Source organism: Myiozetetes cayanensis, unplaced genomic scaffold (genome assembly GCF_022539395.1).
Source record: "Myiozetetes cayanensis isolate MyiCay16 unplaced genomic scaffold, myiCay2020 scf6-25, whole genome shotgun sequence".
In the NCBI taxonomy this organism is placed as follows: Eukaryota; Metazoa; Chordata; class Aves; order Passeriformes; family Tyrannidae; genus Myiozetetes; species Myiozetetes cayanensis.
Genome location: NW_026087853.1, coordinates 31,250,442 through 31,273,114, shown reverse-complemented (window position 1 = coordinate 31,273,114; position 22,673 = coordinate 31,250,442). Strand labels below are relative to the sequence as shown.

General features: G+C 34.9%; 1 protein-coding gene across 2 annotated transcripts in view; it reads left to right on the top strand.

The window, feature by feature from the left end:
- The window catches only part of FSIP1 (fibrous sheath interacting protein 1), a 76,665-nt gene that overhangs the window by 5,016 nt on the left and 48,976 nt on the right, over nucleotides 1-22,673 (top strand). For both annotated transcript variants that reach the window (XM_050335639.1, XM_050335638.1), the window contains 6 exons: nucleotides 717-801; nucleotides 2,744-2,842; nucleotides 5,656-5,753; nucleotides 6,442-6,549; nucleotides 12,792-12,956; nucleotides 16,489-16,626. In XM_050335639.1, coding sequence (XP_050191596.1) covers nucleotides 717-801; nucleotides 2,744-2,842; nucleotides 5,656-5,753; nucleotides 6,442-6,549; nucleotides 12,792-12,956; nucleotides 16,489-16,626 — 693 coding nt within the window. The remainder of the gene's footprint in view (nucleotides 1-716; nucleotides 802-2,743; nucleotides 2,843-5,655; nucleotides 5,754-6,441; nucleotides 6,550-12,791; nucleotides 12,957-16,488; nucleotides 16,627-22,673) is intronic.

The following is a 22,673-nucleotide window of genomic DNA, read 5'->3' as shown; positions in this document are numbered from 1 at the left end:
TTAAAAATTGATAAGACTGATTGTCAAATATACAGCTGTCTAAGTGTGGTCTACTAGCATAGTATTATGCTTTAGTTCACCACTTGCAGGTATGGTAAGTTGTGACAAGAGGTAATGTCTGTGAACCCAGGATAAAAAGCGCTCATTCTGCTCTAGTGTGACCATTCTTAGGCCCATCTATTTCAGTACTGTTTATTGTTGAAGAAATAGAGATACCCCCTGAAAAAGGCATAAGAATGTTACAGCACAAGTTCCTTCACACATTCCTACCCTTGCTTCTAGCAATGAAATGCCATTTTAAGCACTGAAACAGGTTAGTATTTTCTCTAAGGTTAAATATTGTATATTTTACATGAATACAAATGTATGTTGCTAACAAGACGTGACTGGTTTGACTGCATCTCATAATCTCATTGGATTTGGATTTGGGGCCACATATAGGTTATAGAACTTCTTTGTCTTGTGAAATGTGTCTCCAAGTAAGAGACAATATGTAACAGAGGCTTTAAAGTTCTACCATGCTTTATCATAAATTCAGGTGTTCAAATAACCTCAAGAAGAAAATAAAGTGGTAAGTAAATGTTGTCACTGAACAAGGAATTTTTAATAGGGTCTGAAGTTCATTGGATTTGATAAGCAAACGTGTTTCACTTTGAAGAGTTTACTCTTAGTACATGCATGTATCTGTATATTTACACTTTATTCCTTTTGAATAGTCTATCAGAACCACAGGAGGCCATGAGGAGATAGAAAATACAAACATTTTTTTAGCTTTGTTCTCATCATGGCAGGATACAGCTGGTAAGTGAAAACAAATAAATACCCTGGTATAGTTATCCTATATTTTGATTAATATTCATATTTTTGTTGGATATGATAAAAGTAAATATTTCAAACCTTTACAGTAGAATAATATTTGCATGAAAAAGTGTATAAATGGAATATTTGAAAAATCAACTGACATAATTTTTACGTTAGCACAAATGTAGACATTGTACTTTACCGTTAATTTTGCTTATAGGAACTGCATTTTTTTCAACAAACTGGATATTCTAGAAGGGTAGAAGTCCAGGAAAAGTAAAGACTGCATTTTTCAAGTTGTTGGCAAACACACATGATTTTTTGCAGGGGGAGGGAGAACAAAACCAGACTGAATTTGTTAAGAATATACCATGTCAAATCTTCTTGAGAATGGTTGTTAAAAAATTGCTGTTTGAATAATCTGTGTGGGTGCTGGAGGTCTCAGGGATATGTCAATCATATGCACATTTTGCATCCCCATCCTTTGTATACCCTTGGTGAAAGGGTTTCTTGAGTGAAAGGAAACAGAATTTTGGGTTATCCTCCCTTTTTCCTTGTTGGGAAGAGAACAAAGATTTGACGTTTGAATGGTTATAAATGACCAGAAATCTTGGCTTGAATGTTGGACGTCCATGCATAATAATGGTAGCAATGTGTAGTTAAAACATTAAAACAAAACCTACTATTTCAAGTAACGTGCTTTTATTTCTATGCTAATGTTTGGGTTATTAAGGGAACAAAACTGAATTTGATACAGGTGATATTTAGAAACTCTCCAGTAGATGTCAGGATATGTTAAAAAAACAGTAGACAAGCAAGACTGCTAACAAATCTCCTTTCTTTCAGCGGTGAGTCCTGCATCATATGGTTTGTGGTATACTTTACTGACAAAACTCTGCATAGTTTAGATTTATATTTTTCCTCTAGTTTGACCTTTATCTTAACTTTTCGTAATGTACTTGTGCCTTAGTTTTAAGGTCTTATTTATTTATTTATTTATCTATCTATCTATTTATTTATTTATTTATTTAAATGAGTGCCCTCATAGCTGCCTTTATTGATATTGAAATGGGATGCAGTTTACATATTTTGCTTTTCAGAACGTGAATTTGATAGAGCTTTATTAAATAAATTATATGGGGAGCTATTTAATGATAGCTTTTAATATGGCTGTGAAATCAAACACAAGTGTCCCAGCCTGTCAGGCACAACTAAACCCTCTGGCACACGCACAGCAGGAATGTAAATCAGAAGTTAATTAAATGGCCTTAAATTCATTACCCTTTGGTCTGTGTATCAAAATCATACTTTTGAGTCCATGGCACTTCCTAATACTGAATATTGTTTGGGTTTTTTCCTTGTGAAAAACACGTAATTCATGTGCTTCTTTGCAATATGAGTTGTTTTCTGTAAGTGGTGGGTGTATAGACTGCAAATTACTACTATATTTTTAATTGATACATGTCAATACTGTGACTGATTTCTTTTCTTTGTGTGACTGAAACAAGTAGGATGCTGTTTTTCTAGGCTGTAACCTTGACCTCAGCCACTTGGAAGTCTAATAATTCATGCACAGGCAGACACCAGCTGTGAAAACCTGGATACTTTATTTTCATTCAAATTTCTAGATGATTTGCCACATGGTGTCTGCAGAGGCATTTGAACTTTAGCACCTTGGGCTGTGTCTTTGAGAATGTGATTGTCCTTTATGGGCAGTAGTTGTTAAAAACAAAAACACAGCCATATGAAACAGCATACTTATTCATGAGTCACATCTTACACTTTCCCCCTTCTTTATTTCTTGAGAAGTATGGTGTTTATGTAATTTATCCAAGTGAATTTCTTTAACTTTCGTGTGTGAGATCTTGTAGTATGATACATATGAATCTAGATCTTCTTTGACTACACTTCAATTAAATTTTACTGAAAAAATTCCTTGCAGATCCCTCCCATACTAAAGAAAATGAAATATGTACTTCAGTAATTCACACACAAGTGAATCCAGAAGATTGTGATTGTCATAAAGCCCAAAAAAGCAAGGGTAAGCTTTATTAATTGTATAGTTTGTATTTTTGGATACGACAAAACAACATGTGCAATGGGTGGGCAATGAAGACTTGGTCTTTGTGGATAGGCCAGTGAAATGGGAAAAAGCAAGGTTGCTTACTGGAACGGCAACAGTTCTTACTTTTTTTGCAAATGATAAAAGAGAATAGTTTTGTGACTTACCTAAAACATTTTACTCAACATGCTAAGAAAATTTTTACTTTGGGGTTTGTAAAACCATTTACCTTTCATTTCGAAATGAAAAGGTGTGTAACTGATATATTCTAAAATGGTTCTTCATGGAAATTCTTTAAAAATGGTCTTTACTGTTACTCTAAAGTATCATAACTTTAATTAGTAGGCTCATATTCAAGAAACCACCTAAAAATGATGAGTGGTGCTGTATATTTGTGACAAATGTAAATCTTCAGACAACTTATTTTATGTTTTGTCATGCTGATTATTGTTAAGTCTGCATTGCTTTTATGGATGAAGTACTGTCTGGCAAAAATCAAACACCTGCTGATTCTTTTAGAGATCACTTGTTAACGTGAGCTGTATAGACATTTAAAATGCTGGTAGTAGTGTAGTGTGTCCCACACTTCAAAATAAATGCAATTGCGCCTTTGTGCCTTTGTGCCTCTGTTGTTCCCCTATTTGAAATTCAAATTTGCGTGGTTGATTAACTTTTTATATGTGCTGTGACATGAAAAATAGCTTTGGCTGCCATCGCTATCACTTGCAATTGTTTATTTCTTTGTCGCCTACCATTCTATGTAAACAGAAGGAATCTATCTTCCTGGTGACTGTCTAAGACGACAAGGACATAATAAACATGTGTTCCTCAAGGCTGAACCATTGATGGCATCAGAATCTCTGCAGTTTGTAGAATGTGACTGCATGTTTTAATTTCTGAACGTGGACCTCATTTTATCACTTAGTCCACCAGTATGCAACCTTAACTTAGTGGGCTTGAGCAGTGCTGTGCTTTTCATTTCTCTCTCTTCCTATCATGTGTCTTCATTTTTCCCTTAAAATGAATCTTGACCCTCAGCTTTTACCTTCAAAATTTCTGAGTTGTGCTGGAGTGCCATTGAATAGCAACATAGGTTTCATTGCCAATATTGAGGACAGCAGTGACTTCTGAAGCTTCCAGTACACAGGGTGTTGGGAATTGCAATCACTTGCTCTATTTTGAGATGTTCTACGTGCTCCTAATTTGGGAATGTGTGAAGTAGAGATCTCTTACAGCTTGTGGGCAATACATTGCTTAAATGACTTACTGTTTCTTCTGGGGGCTCATGATGTGGTGTCTGAATAGCTAAGACTTGCTGTTTTGGTTGCTTTTGGATTTCTGTGTCACAGCTGTCATAAAGGCTGACTCTCAACAAGAGTAGCTTAATTTGGAAAGAAGAATGCATGCATTAATTTTATGCTATTGCTTCATCAGTCTCATTGAGATTTGTACAAATCTTTGAAATTTGTACCAAGTCTAGCAAAACTCATATGCAAAATTTGTTGAGCTGCAATCTCTCTTTTACTTACCCATGTCAATCTTCAGTGTTGTCTTTGTCTCAGTGATCCATGTCTGTCCGTTCTTTACTTGAATGTTCTGAGATGTTCTGTATGTAGTTCCCTCTCAAAAACGCTATTCTACAGTAAGAGAAGGATGTAGTTTAAAAGTAATGTATATCTTGTGTGTTGTTGGTGTTTGGTGTGTTCTGCTTATTTCAGAATGTGACATCTCTTGTTTACGTAGATTGGTAAGTTCTTATATCATCCAGTTCCTTGACAGATTCCAGGTGTTGCCTGGTAATGTTAAAGTTTGGGATGCTTTCAGTAAACAGTTGTGCATTTGAACTGCGATGGGTTTTCTTGGTCAGATCTAAGACTTCAGTCCTTTAAAGTTTTTGTGCAAAAGGATGCATAGAATTTATTTCATATCTTTGGGAGTTTGCTTTCAACCTATTCACTGTGGAAAAAAAGCTACTTCCATGTCAACTTCCATAGCCTGTCTTCTGTTATCTAATTTGTCAAATTTTGAAGGCAAAGAGCCCACCCATTTTTCAAATCTCTACTTTCCAGAAAAGCAAAAAGTACCATGACTACTTTTAAAGTAGTTCTTGAGATTTAGAAGTTGGTTATATTTGCTTAGGCTTGTTATTTAATGTGATAAATATTTGCTGTTCATAAAGGAATTGTTATTTTAAGCCTCTTAAAAGTTTCTGAAAAACATAATACTTGCCCACTTTTTTTGTGATGGATAGAAACCCATTGTTATTAGAATATCATGTGTCTGTTTAATGGATTTACAGCTCTATGATGAGTTTTATTTTTTAACAAAATTTGTTTTATAAGCTGTTATAATAATATCAACTATATCATCTGTTTTTCAGCTGTTTTATTTAGAAAAATGTACTTGATATGTCTCCAAATAGTTCTGTGGTTTTCAAAAAATTATTGTCTGTTTTTTTCCTGATGAGAAAACTGCCATGATGATAGGGTTTGAAGGAATGCCGTGGCTTTTAAGGCTGCCATGTTTAACATTTTTGAGGTCAGAAATCCAGAAGTATTTTAGCCTTTATAACATTGAATGATCTCATATAATAAAAAGTTAAAAATGAAAATAGATTTTGACAATAGCTATGTTTTAAATATAACCATAGTGTTTACATAAATAATGAAAACACCATATAAAAGCTTTGTCTATAGACTTTGTGTGTTTGCTAAAGATTTAAATGGGATTGCTCTTACTGAACCAGAATAGGAATGATTATAACTTAGAAACGTTTCTTCCTCAAACTTCAGATTATCCAAGTGAATTAGAAACAGAATTAGAAAAAACAGTGGAGAAAACACATAGCAAAAATAAAAGCAACCAGGATTTCATTAAAAAGAACATTGAGGTAAGCATTAAAGTGTCAAATCATTAACATTTTGTTAAATGTTAGCTAAAAATTAGTCATAAGTACTTCTGGAGACAGTGTTTTTAAATCAGGAACATTAAAAGCTAATTAGAAATAAATTTTAAAAACCCACCCTTTTTCTTAGAACTGTTATTTATGGCAGAGTACTATATAAGGTAATTCTCATCTTGGATGCTCATGTTGGTAAGGGTGTTACTACTTCTATATCTTTGCTAAAGAGTACTGGCAACTGAATTGTTCTGTTTGTGCCTGAACACAGCTTACTTTAAGGACAAATAAGACTTATATTTCCTGTTAAGTTAAAGGAAGATGTCCTTATGCATAGATAAGGGATAAATATACAGGGTGCTCATGTATAGCCTGCATGGGATCTCTTTTTTCAGAAAATGCGTCCCCAAGTTTTGTGCTTTTTTTTCCTTTGAAGACATATTACCTGTAATGATTCCTCATCCAATGAAAAATATTTGCCTCCCTGCTATGTCAAAGACTATTACAAGATTATAAATTTATTATATGTAGACTGCTATATTTTTCTGTCAGTGGTATTATGGCAATAAGCAAGTTTTGGATGTTAATTTCAGAGAGTTTAAAAACTTTGTTTTAGTGTTGTTTGAGCTAGTGGAGTTCTGAAGTGTGTTTAATTTTTTCCTTTTTGTAAATATTTCAGCTAGCAAAGGATTCAGGAAACCAGTTTGTTATGCTTGAAGGAGAAAGGAAAAGGCTAACTGAACTGTTGAAAGATACAGAAGATGGAATTGAATTGCAAGGTCTTGAGGTATGAAAACTTTATTCTGTCCTGTTTATTTAGCTTATTTTTACAGTAAATCCAAAACTGATCTTAGTCCTACCATGGAGTACCCTACTGAGATAGGAGAGAAAAGCTGGGGGCAAATCCTTTTGCATTTGTCTCCAGGAATGAATTTGCATCGATTTCTTTGTTAATTCTGCTAACTGCAGAACTTCAAAGTTAGGCACAGGTGGAAGGAGCCTTAGAGCTACACTTGGAGTAGATGACCTATTTATTCTGCATAAACTGAAGTTACAGAGTATCAGTCTGAATGGCTGATGCTGTAGTCTCAGGCAGAAGGGCCAGCAGCTTTTTTAAGAACACTCCCAACAAGAGTTTTTTAAGGACATGACCTTAAAAATGCAGCAATTGAGGAAGTATACTTTGATGAAGCTTATACGTCCATTTAGAAAGGTAGCATGACATCTTTCTGTGGCTTCCAAGTCACTCTGTCTTAAAAGTATACAGAGTGGACAAAGTCTGCTTAAGTATTAGACATTTATGCTTTAGTACAATATTGTTAAAGAGTGTAGAGTGTGGGTAGTGGAGGAGCAGCTGAAGTAGGTAAAAATACCTTTTCTCACAGATAGTAAAAAAGGGTATTTGATTGTCCCACTGATCACTGCTTCTAGGAGGGTCTGAGCAACAAAATTTTTCCAAGTAATGTGAAGGCATCAAATAATCTTTTGATCTCCCAGCTACTTGGAGATGGCTTTTATTTCTTACTGCTTTGAGGGGAATATCACAGTGAAGATGTTCTTAGAGGCTCTGTTGTTTTACAAAAGCTGCTAGGATGGAAAGATAAAATTTCATTTGAAAAATGAATCATACTAGGAACTTAGAGTACTTTTCAACTATATATGGTATCAAATATGCTAAAGATACAGGGTTTTATAGAATGAATATCCTCAAACAATACAAACTTGATATAACTTTTCAAGAAACTTGGATTTTAATAAATAAAAAGAAATGTTGGAAAAATACTTTGTGTAAAGAAATTAGGTGGCTTTTCTAATTTGCTTTACATTAAAAATTACATTAAGTTAAATCTACAGTAGTGTTATGAACTTCTTCTCTACATTTGAACTTCTGCTACATTTGTAAGTATACATTGAATAACAGTATCTAAAAAGAAAGATGTGAACTCTGCATAGAGTGAACAAAATATATCCAAGGTCCACTTTCTGTTTAATTTATACAGCTAAAAATGATCTGGAGTAAATTAATTTTCAGTAGGTTAAGTAACAACTTAGGTGTGAGAGAAACAAAAGCAAATGCAATGGTATTATTTTTTAATTGTTTCTTCCCATATTTTAGTTCTGTTTATTTTCTAATAATGTTGTGAAGACATCCAAGAGGTGATGCTCTTCATTACTCTTTATAAATTACTCTTTCAGGATATGGGGTAAGGAGATGAGCTTATTGTTTTCTCCATCTGAATCTAAACTGGTTGTGGAAACAGAGGACTAGCCTGCCCGTGGTTTGTGACATTAAACAGATCTGTAATTTATCCAACTTCAGTGTGATTTCTAGGTTGACAGTCACTGGGTCTATGGTTCAAAACTTCTTTTTGCTCTAGGGAAACTAGTAAATACACACTGTGTTTTGGTATTTTCAGAGCTTTGTGGGGCTATATGTGAAGGAATCGGTATCAGTCAGGAAAACCTGATGAACAAATGACTAAGATTATATAAATGTACAGTATTTTAACAGTAATTGTTCTTTCACGGTAAGATAAAGTAGAAGCACAGATAATGTATGCTTTGCTGATTGTTGGTTGTTCATGTGCAAAGGTTTAAAACTATCAGCCACACTCAGTGCTTGTGTTCATCAGATGAAAATCTTCAAGTTCTGTAAAATTGCAGCAGTCTTCCTGTTTACCTGACATTTGTTCCCTCACTTAACATAGGATGCTAATATAATTCTTTTGAACATGAACACTGAGCTTGCAGATTGAATTTTTTGTTTGTGTAAAATATTCATCAATTAATAATGTTACACAGAGGTGTTTGACTTAGCTGACCTGGTTTAGCATTAAAAAAATGCAGTGGAAATTCTTTGGTCTAATGTTGATCTGTGGTTAGGGAGTTGATTTTTATTGTACTTTTAATTTGTTGCATATTAGGAGAACAAAATTAGAGCTCACTGGATCATTATTTAATCTTTATCTGTGCATTTATGAAAAGATTGAAGGTATTCTATTGGATCTGCTTGCAACAGGCTTGGCATTGCAAACCCATGTAAGGGTGGCAAAATGTTCAGCTGAAACAGTACTTCATCCTGACTTGGAATAGGAAGAAACCAGAGGGAGAGGATTGTGGGGGGTTTGTTTCTGTTATTCTCCTCATGTTGGAAAGGTCAGTGTTTGATTAATGATGCTGTCTGTTCTGTTCTTTCCTGTTCAAGGACATGTTTCAATTTGAGGAGATGGTTCTCCATTTGATAAACGTCAGCATTTAAAAATTGGAAGATGTTTTAAGCAGCCTTCTGTTAGTAAACATAGTTTTCTGACCTAGGGAATTCTGGCCTTTTTTGTATAATATTTTTCTGATTGTGAAAGTATTCTCTCAAAATGTGTGGTTACTAAATTTTCTTTTTCTTTAAGCTGGTATCCTTCACAAAATTCAGAGATGTTTATGCAGAACAGCTAATGCAAATTCTGACTAACAATGTGTACCTTTTTTTGGACCAATTCTCAAAGCATCAAGGCAAGGGAAAGTGTAACCTTTACCCACATTTTGTATTTGGCACATGTCACTATCATGTTGGCATGTATCTAAGAGATTTTACTATTAATATCTGCTATTAACTAAATTGCCTCATAGGACGTGTGTTGTTGCTGTAAGTTCTTTATTCCATGGACAAGAATGGTAATTTTTGGGTCACTCTAGTCTATACTAGATTATCTCTTCAAAGAAAAATGCTCCTGACTCTACTATCAAAGTGGAATAAAAGAAAGGATAATAGTTACTTAAACCTGTCTAGTCTGGTGATTCTTCCTCTCCCACATTTCAGTTTTATTATGGGTGAGGCATTTCCTGTGGCTGCTTTGTAACAAAGATCATGAGGAAATTATCAGATAGTGAGTAATCTAGACAGCTTCAAGCTGGCCCAGGTAATTGTCCAGCTGATGGTCTTTTTCATCTTATTTTATTCTGACTTCTAAAAAGCTGGTGCAATCACATAGGCTAAAGTAATGTTTTGGAGGCTCTCAGTCAAGGCAGATGTGACTCATGCTACTAAATATGTCAGATATCCAAACAGCACTTCTCACTTTTTGAAAAGGTGTTTTATGAGTTTTTAAAATATTTTACAAGTACATATTCATGCTAATCTAATTGTCAAAGCTGAAGCTGCAGGGATATAATTTGTTTCAGATGTTCCACAGTAAGCACTGACTGTGCTGTTATAAAAGTATTGTTCTGAGTTAACACACAGGAAACACTGACAGGACAGAAGCTTATTTTCCAAGCAAAGCCATCTTAAAAATACAAAAGAGAATGTGTGAGTCCATTTCACCCTAAAGTGACTACTGGAGTAATTTGGATATTTGGAGCATGGAATATAGGCACTGAGCTGTAGCTAATGAGTCCAGTTGCATCTTAATGGACTCCTGTAGAGTAATTTCTGTATTTTTGCGCTGTGATCTTCATTCTCTGAATTAGGGGGTGGTTAATGTGACACAAATGTAGAACCATGCTGGATAGTTATGTTTTGATGGTCACTGTTCCACCTGAACAGATGTTTCCAGAAAGCTGGGAAGCGTCTAAGACATTTCTGAGTGGCTGTTTTGGAATCAGGTTGGGTCTGGTCAGGCTTACTGATTGTGTCTCATCATATTTGTATGAGAAAATATTAGAACTGATTTTGTTTCTCAAAAAGCATGCCTCTCTCTTGACTATTTATTTTTTTCAATTTATTATGGAGGCAATTTATGACAGGTGTTTGGAGTATGCCTTTTTCTTTTTGAAACTAGTATGCTTTAGGGTAATGGGAATGAACCACAAGTGACCTCATAGCAGTGGTATTGTTATTGGAAGCTGATATTTCCTCCTCTTGTATGGATGCAACTGCTTGAATGGCCAAAGGACTAATCTGGAAGCTGTAACGGAATAGTGGACATGAATTCCTTGCAAAACAGATGTTAGAGTCTTAGGTGCTTCCCTTATTCTGGGTAGGAAAAAGAAAGGAAACCAGCAATACACTCATGTCCTTCCCCACATCCCTGCTCTTCTAAGGTCCTATCTGCTGTTTCACTGTGGTCAGGGCAGAGATGTAATCTGCTACTGTCATGCCCAGTGAATGGTGGTTGTGCATGCTTCCTTCCCTGAGTGTTGAGGCAGGAGTGCCAAGTTACTGTGGAGAACCTGTATCCATCTGTGAATATGAGCTCATTTGCTTGGGTCAAGTGGGCCAAGCTCACACACATTATGCAACTGTCTGTAGTAGGGTTATATATTCATATTTTTTATTCAGATGTTACTGCTATCAAGAGGAAAAAGTCATGTAAACTGCGTTCGGGAACAAGAATTCTCTGCTTTCTGCCTCTCCCAGTCTTTCTGGGCCTCTAGAAGGATGGCAGCTACTCACCTCAGAGCAGTTCCTTTGATTTCCTATGGATGCTGTGTTTCCTTCTTTGGTGATATGCTGCAAGTGTCACATTACATCTCATACCCTCCCCCTGAAATTTGGCTTTGGGTGGTTTCTGCCATAGCATCCACCTCTGCAGTTCCATTCCAAGACTAGTTTTGGTCAGGCTTTCTCTCTTTTTGACTCCTTTATCAGATGGAAAGTAGTTTGCCTATTAGACATAGCTGCTGATTTTATTTCCTTCTTTGACTTGCACAGGGATCTGTTGCTTCCACTTCCTTCAGAGGACAATAGTGGGGTATTATGTTCCACTTTATTTGGACTTCTAAAGTGCTGCTGTGCAGGTGTATTTGAATATGTAGCAGAATAGATGTGTCTCTGCATTTGCCACCAGACTTTGAGATGCAAGTTTATTGGGATTTTTCAAGAAGATGTGTTTGGTGTAGATAAGAACATCTCATTATGCCTGTGGACTTTCATTTGTCTTTTTTAAAAACAAAAAATACCTTCCTGTTTCAGTTATATGGTTGGCTCTCTGTACTGTTCCTTGTACTTAGTTTGTAAAAGAATAGGCATGCAAGCAAGGAGTGCTGAAATGCTTGACAACAGAAGTGATTTACGATGATGTTGAGAAAGCTCCTAGAGCAGTTTCTGAAGGCTGTGCTTTTCCACTTCAATATTAGCATTGAAAATGTGAGCTTATAGCATGTTCTTTGTGTTTACTCTTTTAAGACTGGTGGGTCTTACATCTTCTGGACACTTTTCTTTGTCTCTGTCCTCTGCAGTATCTTGCAAACACTTCTAAATTGATTTTCATGTCAGTGGCATCAGAAAGTGACGCTTACTGTGCAGCACTGAACAGCAAGATGTTCATGCAAGTTAGGCCATAACAAGCAATTATTCCTTCAAAAGGGAGCTGATTCTGCCATGTTGAACAAATACATAAACCACAACAGTTTGCCTCTGTGGAAGGGAGCTGAGATTGGCATTGCATGGCATGAAACTGTTTTAAAGGTTTGACTAACTAGGCTAAGAGGCTATTAAGTGAGATGTATGGTTAAGAAAAAGGGGTTGGCTATCCAAAGAGCTTCTTTTGAGTGTAGGAGAACTTGATCAAGGTAGTTGTATAACCTTGAGAAGAACGGAAGGGGAACCTGGGAGCTGTCTGATTGCTCTTTGGCCAGCTGGTATGAAGGCAAAGCATTTGGCTTTAAGCAATTTTGTTTTAGGGCTTCTGAGCAGCTAGTCTGTTGGGGACACAGGCTTTGGACTTTGATAGAAATAAGTATAATAGTAGCAAAAATCTGTTTAGGTTAGTACAGCAATGCATGTGAATGTATGTGCTTTATAAAAATAAAATTATATATATATATTATTTATGTCCAATTAAGTTGGTGCTTGGTTATTTTTTAAAATGAAAAATGTATGCCTATACTTGTTCTGTCCATATTTGCTTTTGAATGTGCTAGGTACATGAATATTTGGGAGATTTCAGATATATACTGAGACGGGTGAAAATGTACATTTTACTCTTAAATATGTTCATTTGAAAAATAAACACACTTGATGTGCAACTAACTGCCTTTAAGGTCTTTTTCCTTTGGGTATGAGGTTTAAGTATTTTCTGTACTTTTCAATAGGAGGATGTATCTGTCTGGCTAGCCCCAGGAGAAGGGTACACACCTGAACCGACAGAATTTCATCTCCTAAATGAAATAGACATTAAGCTTCAAGCACTACTATCTGATGGGGATTTTTCTGCAATTTCCAGCTCTTACTCAAAAGCTCCAAGCCAGATTTATCAGGTAGGTTGCAGAGCAGAGCTTATGCTGCAGATTTTTTTTAAGTATGTGTTGAGATCAATACACCAAGTGTCTGTCTGTATTTGTATCTTTGGCATTTTTCTTTAGTATCTTCCATTTCTACTTCCAGTATATGTGTTAAGGAATGAAGTGAAAAATTTTGGCTGTGGAAAAACAGTGGAAAAATAATTTGTTGCTGTTTTGAGTGGTATATAATTCAAGGACTGTCTTGTTTTTAGCATTTGTTGATTCCACACTTCTAAGAAATTTCATGTTCAGGAATTGCTAACAGACATTTTTAGCTGCATGAGGGTCTCAGTGGCTCATCTTTGTTCATCTCAGTTCATCTTTGGGAATAAGAATTAGGTTTCTTCTTATCTCAGGATTCTAAAAGTGCCTCTTCACTTACGATCATAAAGATAAAGCAATGACTGTAGAAAATAGATTGGAATCGTATGCCCCTTGTTTTTAGTGGTCTTCGTCTTTTTCCCTTGGCAGCAATATTAAGAACCCATGAAGATTAAGAATCAAGGTCTCAGCATTGAGAAGTGATTGTTTGAATTTTGTACTTAGAAGACTCCAGTCTATCCCATACCCCAGTAGTGTTACCTCTACTATGATGGGGTATAAAATAAAAAAACTTAATTCTTATTTTGCACAAAGCTTGTTTATTTCTTTATTATTTACATTCTATGGCCAGAACTGGTATATCAGAGGCAGTTACAAGTGTATGAGAAACATTTATTCAAAAGGCTAAAATACCTGTGGTTTTTTTCCCCCTCTTTTTCTAAGGTCACTTCAAAATAATGTTTGTATTGACTTCTTTCTGAATGTGAGGTTTTGTTTTACCTCTAGTGGTATTTTCTGTAGCTCAGTTCCAGAGGAGTCACATTTTGATGTTGATCATTTACCAGCTGGGATTTAATGTGTGAAAGAGCACCTCCCTCTAGTTGGTAGTGTCTAACCCAAATGCAGTTGTTACCCAGTAACTTCAGTAACTAACTGAGCATGCCAATGATTGCCTGAACACAATTGTGTTCAATGTTACGAGACATCAGCCTGAAGTTAATGCAGCTGCCTGTGATAATGAACTCACTGTTTGGGACTGTTTGTTCAAGTGGTTATTGTTGTTTCCTTTCAGGTAACAGCTCAGAAATATTTAAACAGAAACTGGCATTTAGGTGTATGCTGATTGAACAGTATTTTTTTTTTAATAATACTAAACCTAACAACCAAAAAGAGGTAATTAATTCCTTAAGTTACCTTTCATTTGTGAAAAGCAATTGCCCTTCAACTTTGTTTTGCAGTATATAAAAGGGATTTTCATTTTGAATTTTAGAAGTAATTAAAACAGACTAGCTTAGAGTTGCGTATTATAAAGCTGCACGTTCTTTTCTTCCAAGAGTTGCACTAGATACAGCTTTCAAAATGGAAACAATCCCCACTGCCTCAGTGAGAGATCTGCTTTCTGACACTGATGGATGCTTTGACAGGATATAGGAATTGTGCTGTGACTCTGAAATCTTTAATAAATGGCATTAATTGTTAAAGAAACAATAATTTCTGTTTGCTTGGTTGTCTTAAAAGATAAGGGAATCAATGTAGTATTACCTTGAGTTCTTTCATCCGTGTTTGGGATTTTTTATCCGAAAAATATTCCCTTTTTCAATTATGGAAATAGGCTATAGTTAACAGTTTAAATAAGTACTCTAAAGCATTAAAAACTTCAGAAGATGCACTAATTTTTCAATTATTGAACTCTTTGATAGCCTATACCCTTTGCCTGCACTTTACCAAAGCAAATGATTTTCACGGATGTATCTGTTTCAGGGCATGGTTAGAAGCAGGTTGATAAGCTGATCAGCCAGTTTTATGTCTCAGGAAGATTGTATGACACTAATATATTTCATTAAGTGGGATTTTGTTATTATTTATTTATAGAATTTTGGAGAAAAGGGAATGCAATGAGTAATTTTAGACATTTCAAATACTCTTTTGCGTTGTTACAGCTTTGTTGCTAAGGACTTGTGTTTTATCTTGTGTAAACATATTTAACAGTTTTATTTTCTACAGATCTAAAAATCATATGAGGTAATCTCAAATGGACTTTCACTATATACACTTGCTATATAATTGAAACATAAAGTAATGAAGTATTGAAGTATTTGAAGTATCTGAAAGATTCACAATAAAATGTTTACATTGATATAATACTTTCTAAATTTATTTTATGGTATCTTGAGAAAAAACCAAAAATATTACTATGTGAGAAAAGCCTTAACTTTACTCATGTTGTGTGAATTCTGATCTGTTACTATTCAGGGATGAGAGAAATGAAACTGTAACAACTACCTCTGTGAAACTGCAACTTGATGTTCCATAGTGGTCAAATATTCAAATAGGTTGTTAGGAATATTTATGAAAACAATACAGAATGAAACAGAAAATGTGACTCTCTGTTATGGGAAAATTTTCAGTCATTGGAGTACTGCCAACTATTGCTGATTGTAAATAAGATTTGTATTGTGTTATTTTCAAGCAACTAATAGTTTGATTTAAATGCCAGAACTCGTAGATTTGCTTGATGTTTAGAAGTTGTTTACAGATATGGGTTTTTTGTATATTGTAGTTGAGAAATTTTGTGTTGAATGTTGAATTGGGAGGGTTGTTTTCTTTCCAATTAAACGTGCTACTTGGAATTATTTTCCTTGTGTATGTCTATTAAGCTTCCATGAGCTACTTCTGAAAATAAGAATGGGTAGATTATGTTTTTATTATATGGCTGCTGATTGTTCTTTGGATTGAATTGGCTATCAAGGTGGGGGGAGGGTTTTTTGCTAGTTTTTTTTTCTCCTCTGCTGTTGTTTGGATCCCTTGAATTCTTCTACAGAATCTTTGGTTTGCAAGAGAAAGCTCTGTTTTTCCAATCACAGCATAACTGCAGTTCTGTCAATACTTGTCGTTCTTAATGAACCGAGTTACATGTAATAGTGAACCTTGAATGTGTTTGGGACTTCAGGATCCAATTCAAAACTACTGAAGGATGTGAGAGTGTGTAACCTGAATCCTTAATAATGGTTGGGCAACTAACTACAACTTACTGAGAGAGGGTTATTTCTCATTTACCATGGTATCTAATAAACAAAAGCTACTGTCATTTCAGCTCAATTCTTCCTTTCCTTTCTGACTTAATTCTGATCCCAGTATGGTTAATAACAGCAAGATTTGAACCAGTCATTTTATCTCCCCCGGTCTCTGCATTTTTATTGTTGTGGTAGAAATTAAGCATCAAAGTATTAGCTCTGGAGACTACAGAATTCCTCTTAAAATGCAAAGGGGAAGAATTCTTTTACTCTAATACATCTAGCCTGATGTTTAGCTATTGTATTTGAAAATGTGCGTAATGAAAACTAAGCATTTGCAGAATTTGACATTGACAGATTTTGGTGTTTCCTAATAGAAATCAGAACAACACCCATCTGGCTATGAAGCAGTATAAAGTCATGTGTTTAACTTCTATCTATTCCTTTGTCAGGAGTCTCTGGTTTATGCCAACAGAAGCCTAGAAACAGTTCCAGGTGAAAAGGTTCTCCGGGACAATAAGGAAAAACGTGATCAACAGAATCGTCTGAAAGAAATAGATCACCAACTGGAATCCCTAGAGAGAAATCTTGTAAGGGTCCTATTTTTGTTGGATTTTTCTTCCCTCAGTCTGAAAACTTTTGAGTTTATCATTCCACCTGTCTTAAAGTCAAATATTGCAACCTTATGTAAATTTCTGGAGGAATCCCCAAAGAAATATGCAAGCAAAGTTTCAAATAATTTTTTTTAATCTGGGAAATATATTTTTTAGTTGTAATGTGTGCTTACCATTAACGTAGTGTCTTTCAAAGTGAAAGATACTACTATCCTCTCTTCCTCCCCAGAGATGGATAGCATAAACAGTAATATATAAATATATCCTAAAAGAATTTTTTAATGTCTCATATACTTCAGTGTTCTTTGAAGGACCAGGTCTGATTGAAATGTTGTATACATTAAGTTATTGTGGTAATCTTTCTTTATTATCGCTAGATTGAAGTAAAAATTGTATTTTTTAGTGGTTGTGCATTGTAGAAATTTGTTTCTTGTGTGTAGCTGATTTTAGTGTTTTTCGTGTAGTCATAAAAACATAAATATGTGAGTTTGTAGTGTCAGATCAAAAATCCATCTACCTTACTTTTGGCTTGTGGAGGTCTTTATTCAGCAGTATGTTTACTCTCTGCAATAATCAGAGTTAGGACAAGTACTGTTCCACTTATCTTTTATCACCCTCAGAAAGGGATCCCCAGCGCAGATCAAAAGCTTTGTGATTCAGGTAGCAGCATAACTGCAGTGGTATAATCTCAATTACTGATAGCACTGTTGCTATCATTGCAAAAACTTCAGCCACTCTACATAAGCAACGTTTATTCTGGCAGTGCTGGAGTATATATGGAGTATGGGAACAAAGACTTCAGACAAGGAAACAGTGATTGTTTTAGAGGCTGTTCACTTGTCTGTGTATGACTACAGTAAGGCAGCATATTTAGTTCTTATCTGTTCACAGACCAAAACAATAGAAGAACTTCGTTTTAATACACTGCTCTATTATATTAAACAGTTAAAAGATGGGAGACAAATAAATAGAGGAATTCTGTGAACTTCAGTATATTGAATAGGTTAATGGGTAAACAGATAAAATAAGTCTGTATATTGTAATATTTTCCTAGCCATTGACCTTTATATCTCTTTTTGTCGCTACTGACCTTGTTCATGAGGCAAGCACAATCTGAGGAAGTGCGTCTGGGAATTATATGATAGTCTACAGCAGCCTGGGAAATGCAGTGGGCTGCTGACTCATTCAAATGTTTTGTATATAAATGGGTCAGTTCCAAGTCTTGGTTGGGTTATAGCAGTTCTGTTTGCTATCATATTACAGCAGACTCTTGCAACATACCACACATTTTTCCTTGACTAGATTGTGTGTATTTAAAGCTCTAAATTGATAGACTGTAATGATAATTTACAGTGTTTATAAGTGTAGAATGTCACCTGTACCAATGTGTAACTCATGGCCAGACTAATGTTGCTGTGTGCTATGCAGCACCTGTTAAGGCTTCTTCAGGAGGGCACACTGTGTCTTCTTAGTAGTTGCTCTGTAGTATTACTGAGATCATGGTATATGGATATGAAATATTTACTTTAGGTCATTTGCAAGATACTTTGGTTGTCAGTGCAAATAAAGTGTTCAACTCTGAAAGAAAGTTTTTTCCTTCTAATACAGTACAGTAAAATATATAAAAAAATAATGTACACTTTTTGTGTGAACAAAGAACAACCTTAAAAGAGACTTTTTTTTTTAAAATGCAGTACACATAATTGAATTTTTTTTTTAATCAGATAAGTTATGCAGTGTTGATGTGGTACCTTGTTTCTATAGCAAAGTTATATTTTGTCAAAACTGCTCTCCACTGGGAAACTGCATGATGAAAAGCGAAACTGAATGCTTGGGTTGATGAAAGGAGTACACAGATGGCATGTTTCCAGAATAATTTAATGATTTCTGGAAATACTGGTTTTTATTCAATAGGTGGCACTCTTCACTGTATGTCAGAGCAGGAATGCATAGGCATGGCTCTAGGGAATATTTTGACTGGTAAAAAAAGTTGTCATTCCTGCGTTATAAAATACAGGTTGTGAGAGGTTGCCTCTCACTTTTGGCAAGAGTCCAGCTGTACAACTTTTAACATTGTTATTCTTCTAGCTTTCTTTAAAATTGTCTATTTAAAATCCACTTTTTAAAAATTTGCACTGCATTTCAATTTCTCCTTTACTCTTTCCTAAGTCACTGTAATTTACTGTGTAAAATTATAAATAAATTCTCTGCTCCGAGTAGAGAAGGTGATTTGTCAGCAGTTTGGAATTCTGTTTCTGAATGCATGGTTATACTGGGTTTGAGTATGTAAAATACAGTATTTTACAAATTTAATGTCTGAGAGAGAACTTATGTTAAGTGTACTTTAAAAAATCCCTCACACAAAATTTTTTTTGTTTTTGTTTTTGCTTCCTATGTGGAAATTGTGGAGAGTTTAACTAAGCAGAATTTAGCTCTGTGTATTGGGGAATAACTTACATTATAGGTATAAAGGTAACTTACGTAGCATTTTTTTGTGTGTATGGTAGAATGCTGTGTTTCTTCACTACTGCAAAATGAATTATTCAAATTTATTCATGTAATGGTAGTTTTACTTTGATCTCTTCAAGGGGGAGGAATACATTCATCATATTTCTCTTTAGTAGGTACTTGCTTCTGAAATTATAACATTTATGGATTCTTCCACAAGAGTTTACCTCATGTATGCTGTAAGACTTCATGGTTTCGCCTAAGTCTGGGGGTGAACTCACAAAACAAAGCTGGAAGATAAAACTTTAACCTACTTTACATGCAATATAAACCCAGAAAATCTGCTAAGTATTCTGCTTGAATTAATGAAACTAAGGGCTTTGGAATCTGAGTTCCTCCTTTATTTTGAAAAAAAATTGTCCCCAGTGAATTAATATACCAAAGAATGTATTGTATGCATTGTTGAAATGCATTGTGAAATTTCAATCCAACTGAAATGTATCTGGTTTCTCGCTGAATTTCTTTTAGGTTTTAGTTTGACCTTAGTTCACTTGTTCTTCATTTGAAATCATGTCTGACTCTCTCTGCATTCTTTCATCTTTCAGTTTCCTGGAAACCATTGAGCTTATCTTTGTTTCGTGAATTGCATTGTTAACTACTGCTTAAAAAAAAAAAAAGTTCAGCTGCCAAATGCGTGTTGCTGAGCATTAATGAAAAGAATTTTATATAGAAAGAATAATAAATGTAGTTATTTTTCAATTGTGGCTTCATCTAGTTGGCCATTTTTGATAATGCAGTGGCACATTTGATGATGTGTTGAATGCACTGGCACATTTGATGATGTGTTGAGTTTCCTCATGGCAGACACTAGGTTTAAATGCACCTCAATGCAAGCTATTAAATAAGATAGCTTCACCTTTGCTTGGCTCTATGTGTGTTTATTTCTAATGTGTTACCCTGCAAGCTAATTATTTCCTGCCAAAAATCTACCCACAGATGTCTGTTTTGGCGTTTTGGTTAAATATACAAATTAAATTTATATGAATGAAAATATTTCAAAGCGTATTGAATATAAATATGCATATACTAAAGTAGTGATCAGTTAAAGTCTTAATGGTGCGTCTAATTTATATAGAAAATTATGAAGATAATATTTATGTAGATGAAGATAAATATTACATAGATGCTGGAGCCCATAAAATGAACTGTGTCCATATGATGGTGATAAGCAACATTGCCAGTTGCATCATAAGTATTAATTATGGGTTGATACCATATATGAGAGATCATTGCTGGAATTTGATACCTGCAATGAGACCTGCTTTAAACGTAATGAGTTTCTATGTAAGAATGATCAAACTTTTTTGACCATTTAATGTACTGATCCTCCTTCTCCCAAAATGTAATTTCCAGTTTAGATGTCAAATATGTATTGTGGTGTTTGCCTTCTAAAAATAACAAACAAACCATCTTTGGCTACCCACCCATCTCTAAATTTGTGTACTTTTTTTATCTCCTCACATTTTGTGTCTCCAGCATGATTTAAATTTGACTATAATTGCACTGCTTTCTTAATTTTCTTTATTTATAAATGGCATTCAACCATCAAACAGATCATTGTTGGAAATGTGCTTTTTCTTGGAGAATGAAAGAGTTCACAAAAACTGATTTATTTCTGTACTCTTGTGTTACTCCTTCAGTATATCTTTGTTACACCCTCTGTCCTCTCTGACCTCAACAAATATAACAGCATTCTTGTATTTGCCCATTACTTTTTGTTACTATGTCATCTATTTATCTACCCCTGACCTCTTTCATCGTGTCTAAACTGGGTTCCATGTATCCACTTGCAAATCTCTTTTTCATTCCTTCTTAACTCCCCTTTAAAAGGTCATTTTTAGTTCATGATTGAGATAAATACATGGCTTCAAAGCAGGACAGTGTCTGTGGCTCTATTTTTAAACAATTTCATGTTGCTCTGCTTCCCCCAGAAGGGAAGCCTTCTGGTTTAAGACATTCAAGCATGCTGATCAGTGGCGTTTCAGTGTTGGAATTCCAAGTACTTGACTATCTGTGTACATGTAGCTTTTGTATGGATATACTTACAGGTTTGTTTGGAATTTTCATTACTCCTTTTTCTTCTGTTGTTTGTACAATATGTAGCATCACAGTTCAATGCAGTAACTACAGTTTCTAGCTGAAGTGATATTAAGGTAATGCTTAACAATTTTTCTGGTAAGTAAAGGTGTAGGCAGCATAAAATATTTGTTATTGAAGTGTGCATGTCCTTCTGAGGCAGGGAGAAGGTGTTTACTTGTTACACATCTCTATTGGCAAATACAGGAGTTCCTCATTCCTTGCTACCAGTTAGCACTATTCTTTAATCCCTGTAGGAAAGAAGCGTTGTTTTTGTTGGTCTGCTTGCACCCTGTGCTCTAAGAGAAATAGTCAGGAAAAAGCCTCTGTTTCTCTGGAAATATTGTTGGGGAAGGCTGTTTCTGCTTTGCCATAGGATGCCCCATGCAAAATGAGAAACGAAAAATAGCACCACTCTGGAGGAAACCTTCTGCAGTGTGTACTTGTGTAGTTTATCCTCTGTGGGTATTAGCATCTTGATCTTTTGATAAGTAACATGTAAGAACATCTCTCTCTCTTAGGGCTGATGTTTTTGTAATTTTGAGTCTGTGATAAATGCCGACATAGAAAATTTTGGCTGTAAATTTATCTTATACCTATGTGTGTCTTTATGTCTGCATGTACAAATCTAGTAGAGATTTAATCTTTCCTTGAGATGCTTTAACTTACTAGGCTGGGATGGAAGTGTAATCGTACAGCATCTCTAAAAGTGGAAGATGTAAAGTGCATAGCAGATGCACAGAGTGGAGATACTGCTGGAAGCTACATCAAACTATTTGACAGCCACTCGGGGCTCCTAGGCCAAAACCCACTTAAATGGCCTAGCAAGATGTAGCTTATATAGTAAATATTTGTAATATTGCGGTTGACATCTCATTTATTTCCATTTAAACCATATAATACTTTATGTATTTTCACCTGTGAAAGGCAATAGTAGTAACAAAAATTTATTTTCAGTATGATTCCTAAGAATATAAAAAAACATGTTAAATTTGTAGATAAGATGGATATTGCAGTTAATATTTTAACACAAGCTGACGGCATACTGTGATAAATCTGGTAATCAGAGTTTTATGACAAAGCTTGGTTGAAAGTTTAAAGTATTTCTGATGGAATTTTGGCTTCTAAAAAGAGTTTTCTGAGGTGACAACAGCAGTATTTCTAACATGGATGCAATAATTTTATTTTCAGAAATAGTGTGATCCTGTTTACAGAGTCAAACTGTTGAAGAAAAGCTTTGAACGTTTTTTCTCATTGATCTGAATAGTATTGTTATACAGCATATTTTGTAATTATGCTGCACAGTGCAGACCAATATCAGAAATACTTTGGAGGGTGGGATGCTGCTTTTCCAGAAAATCTTCACTTAAAATATTCCCTCTCATTAGGAATCTGAAGAGCTAAGGGCATATAAACTTCTGATGAAAAAAATAGGTAGA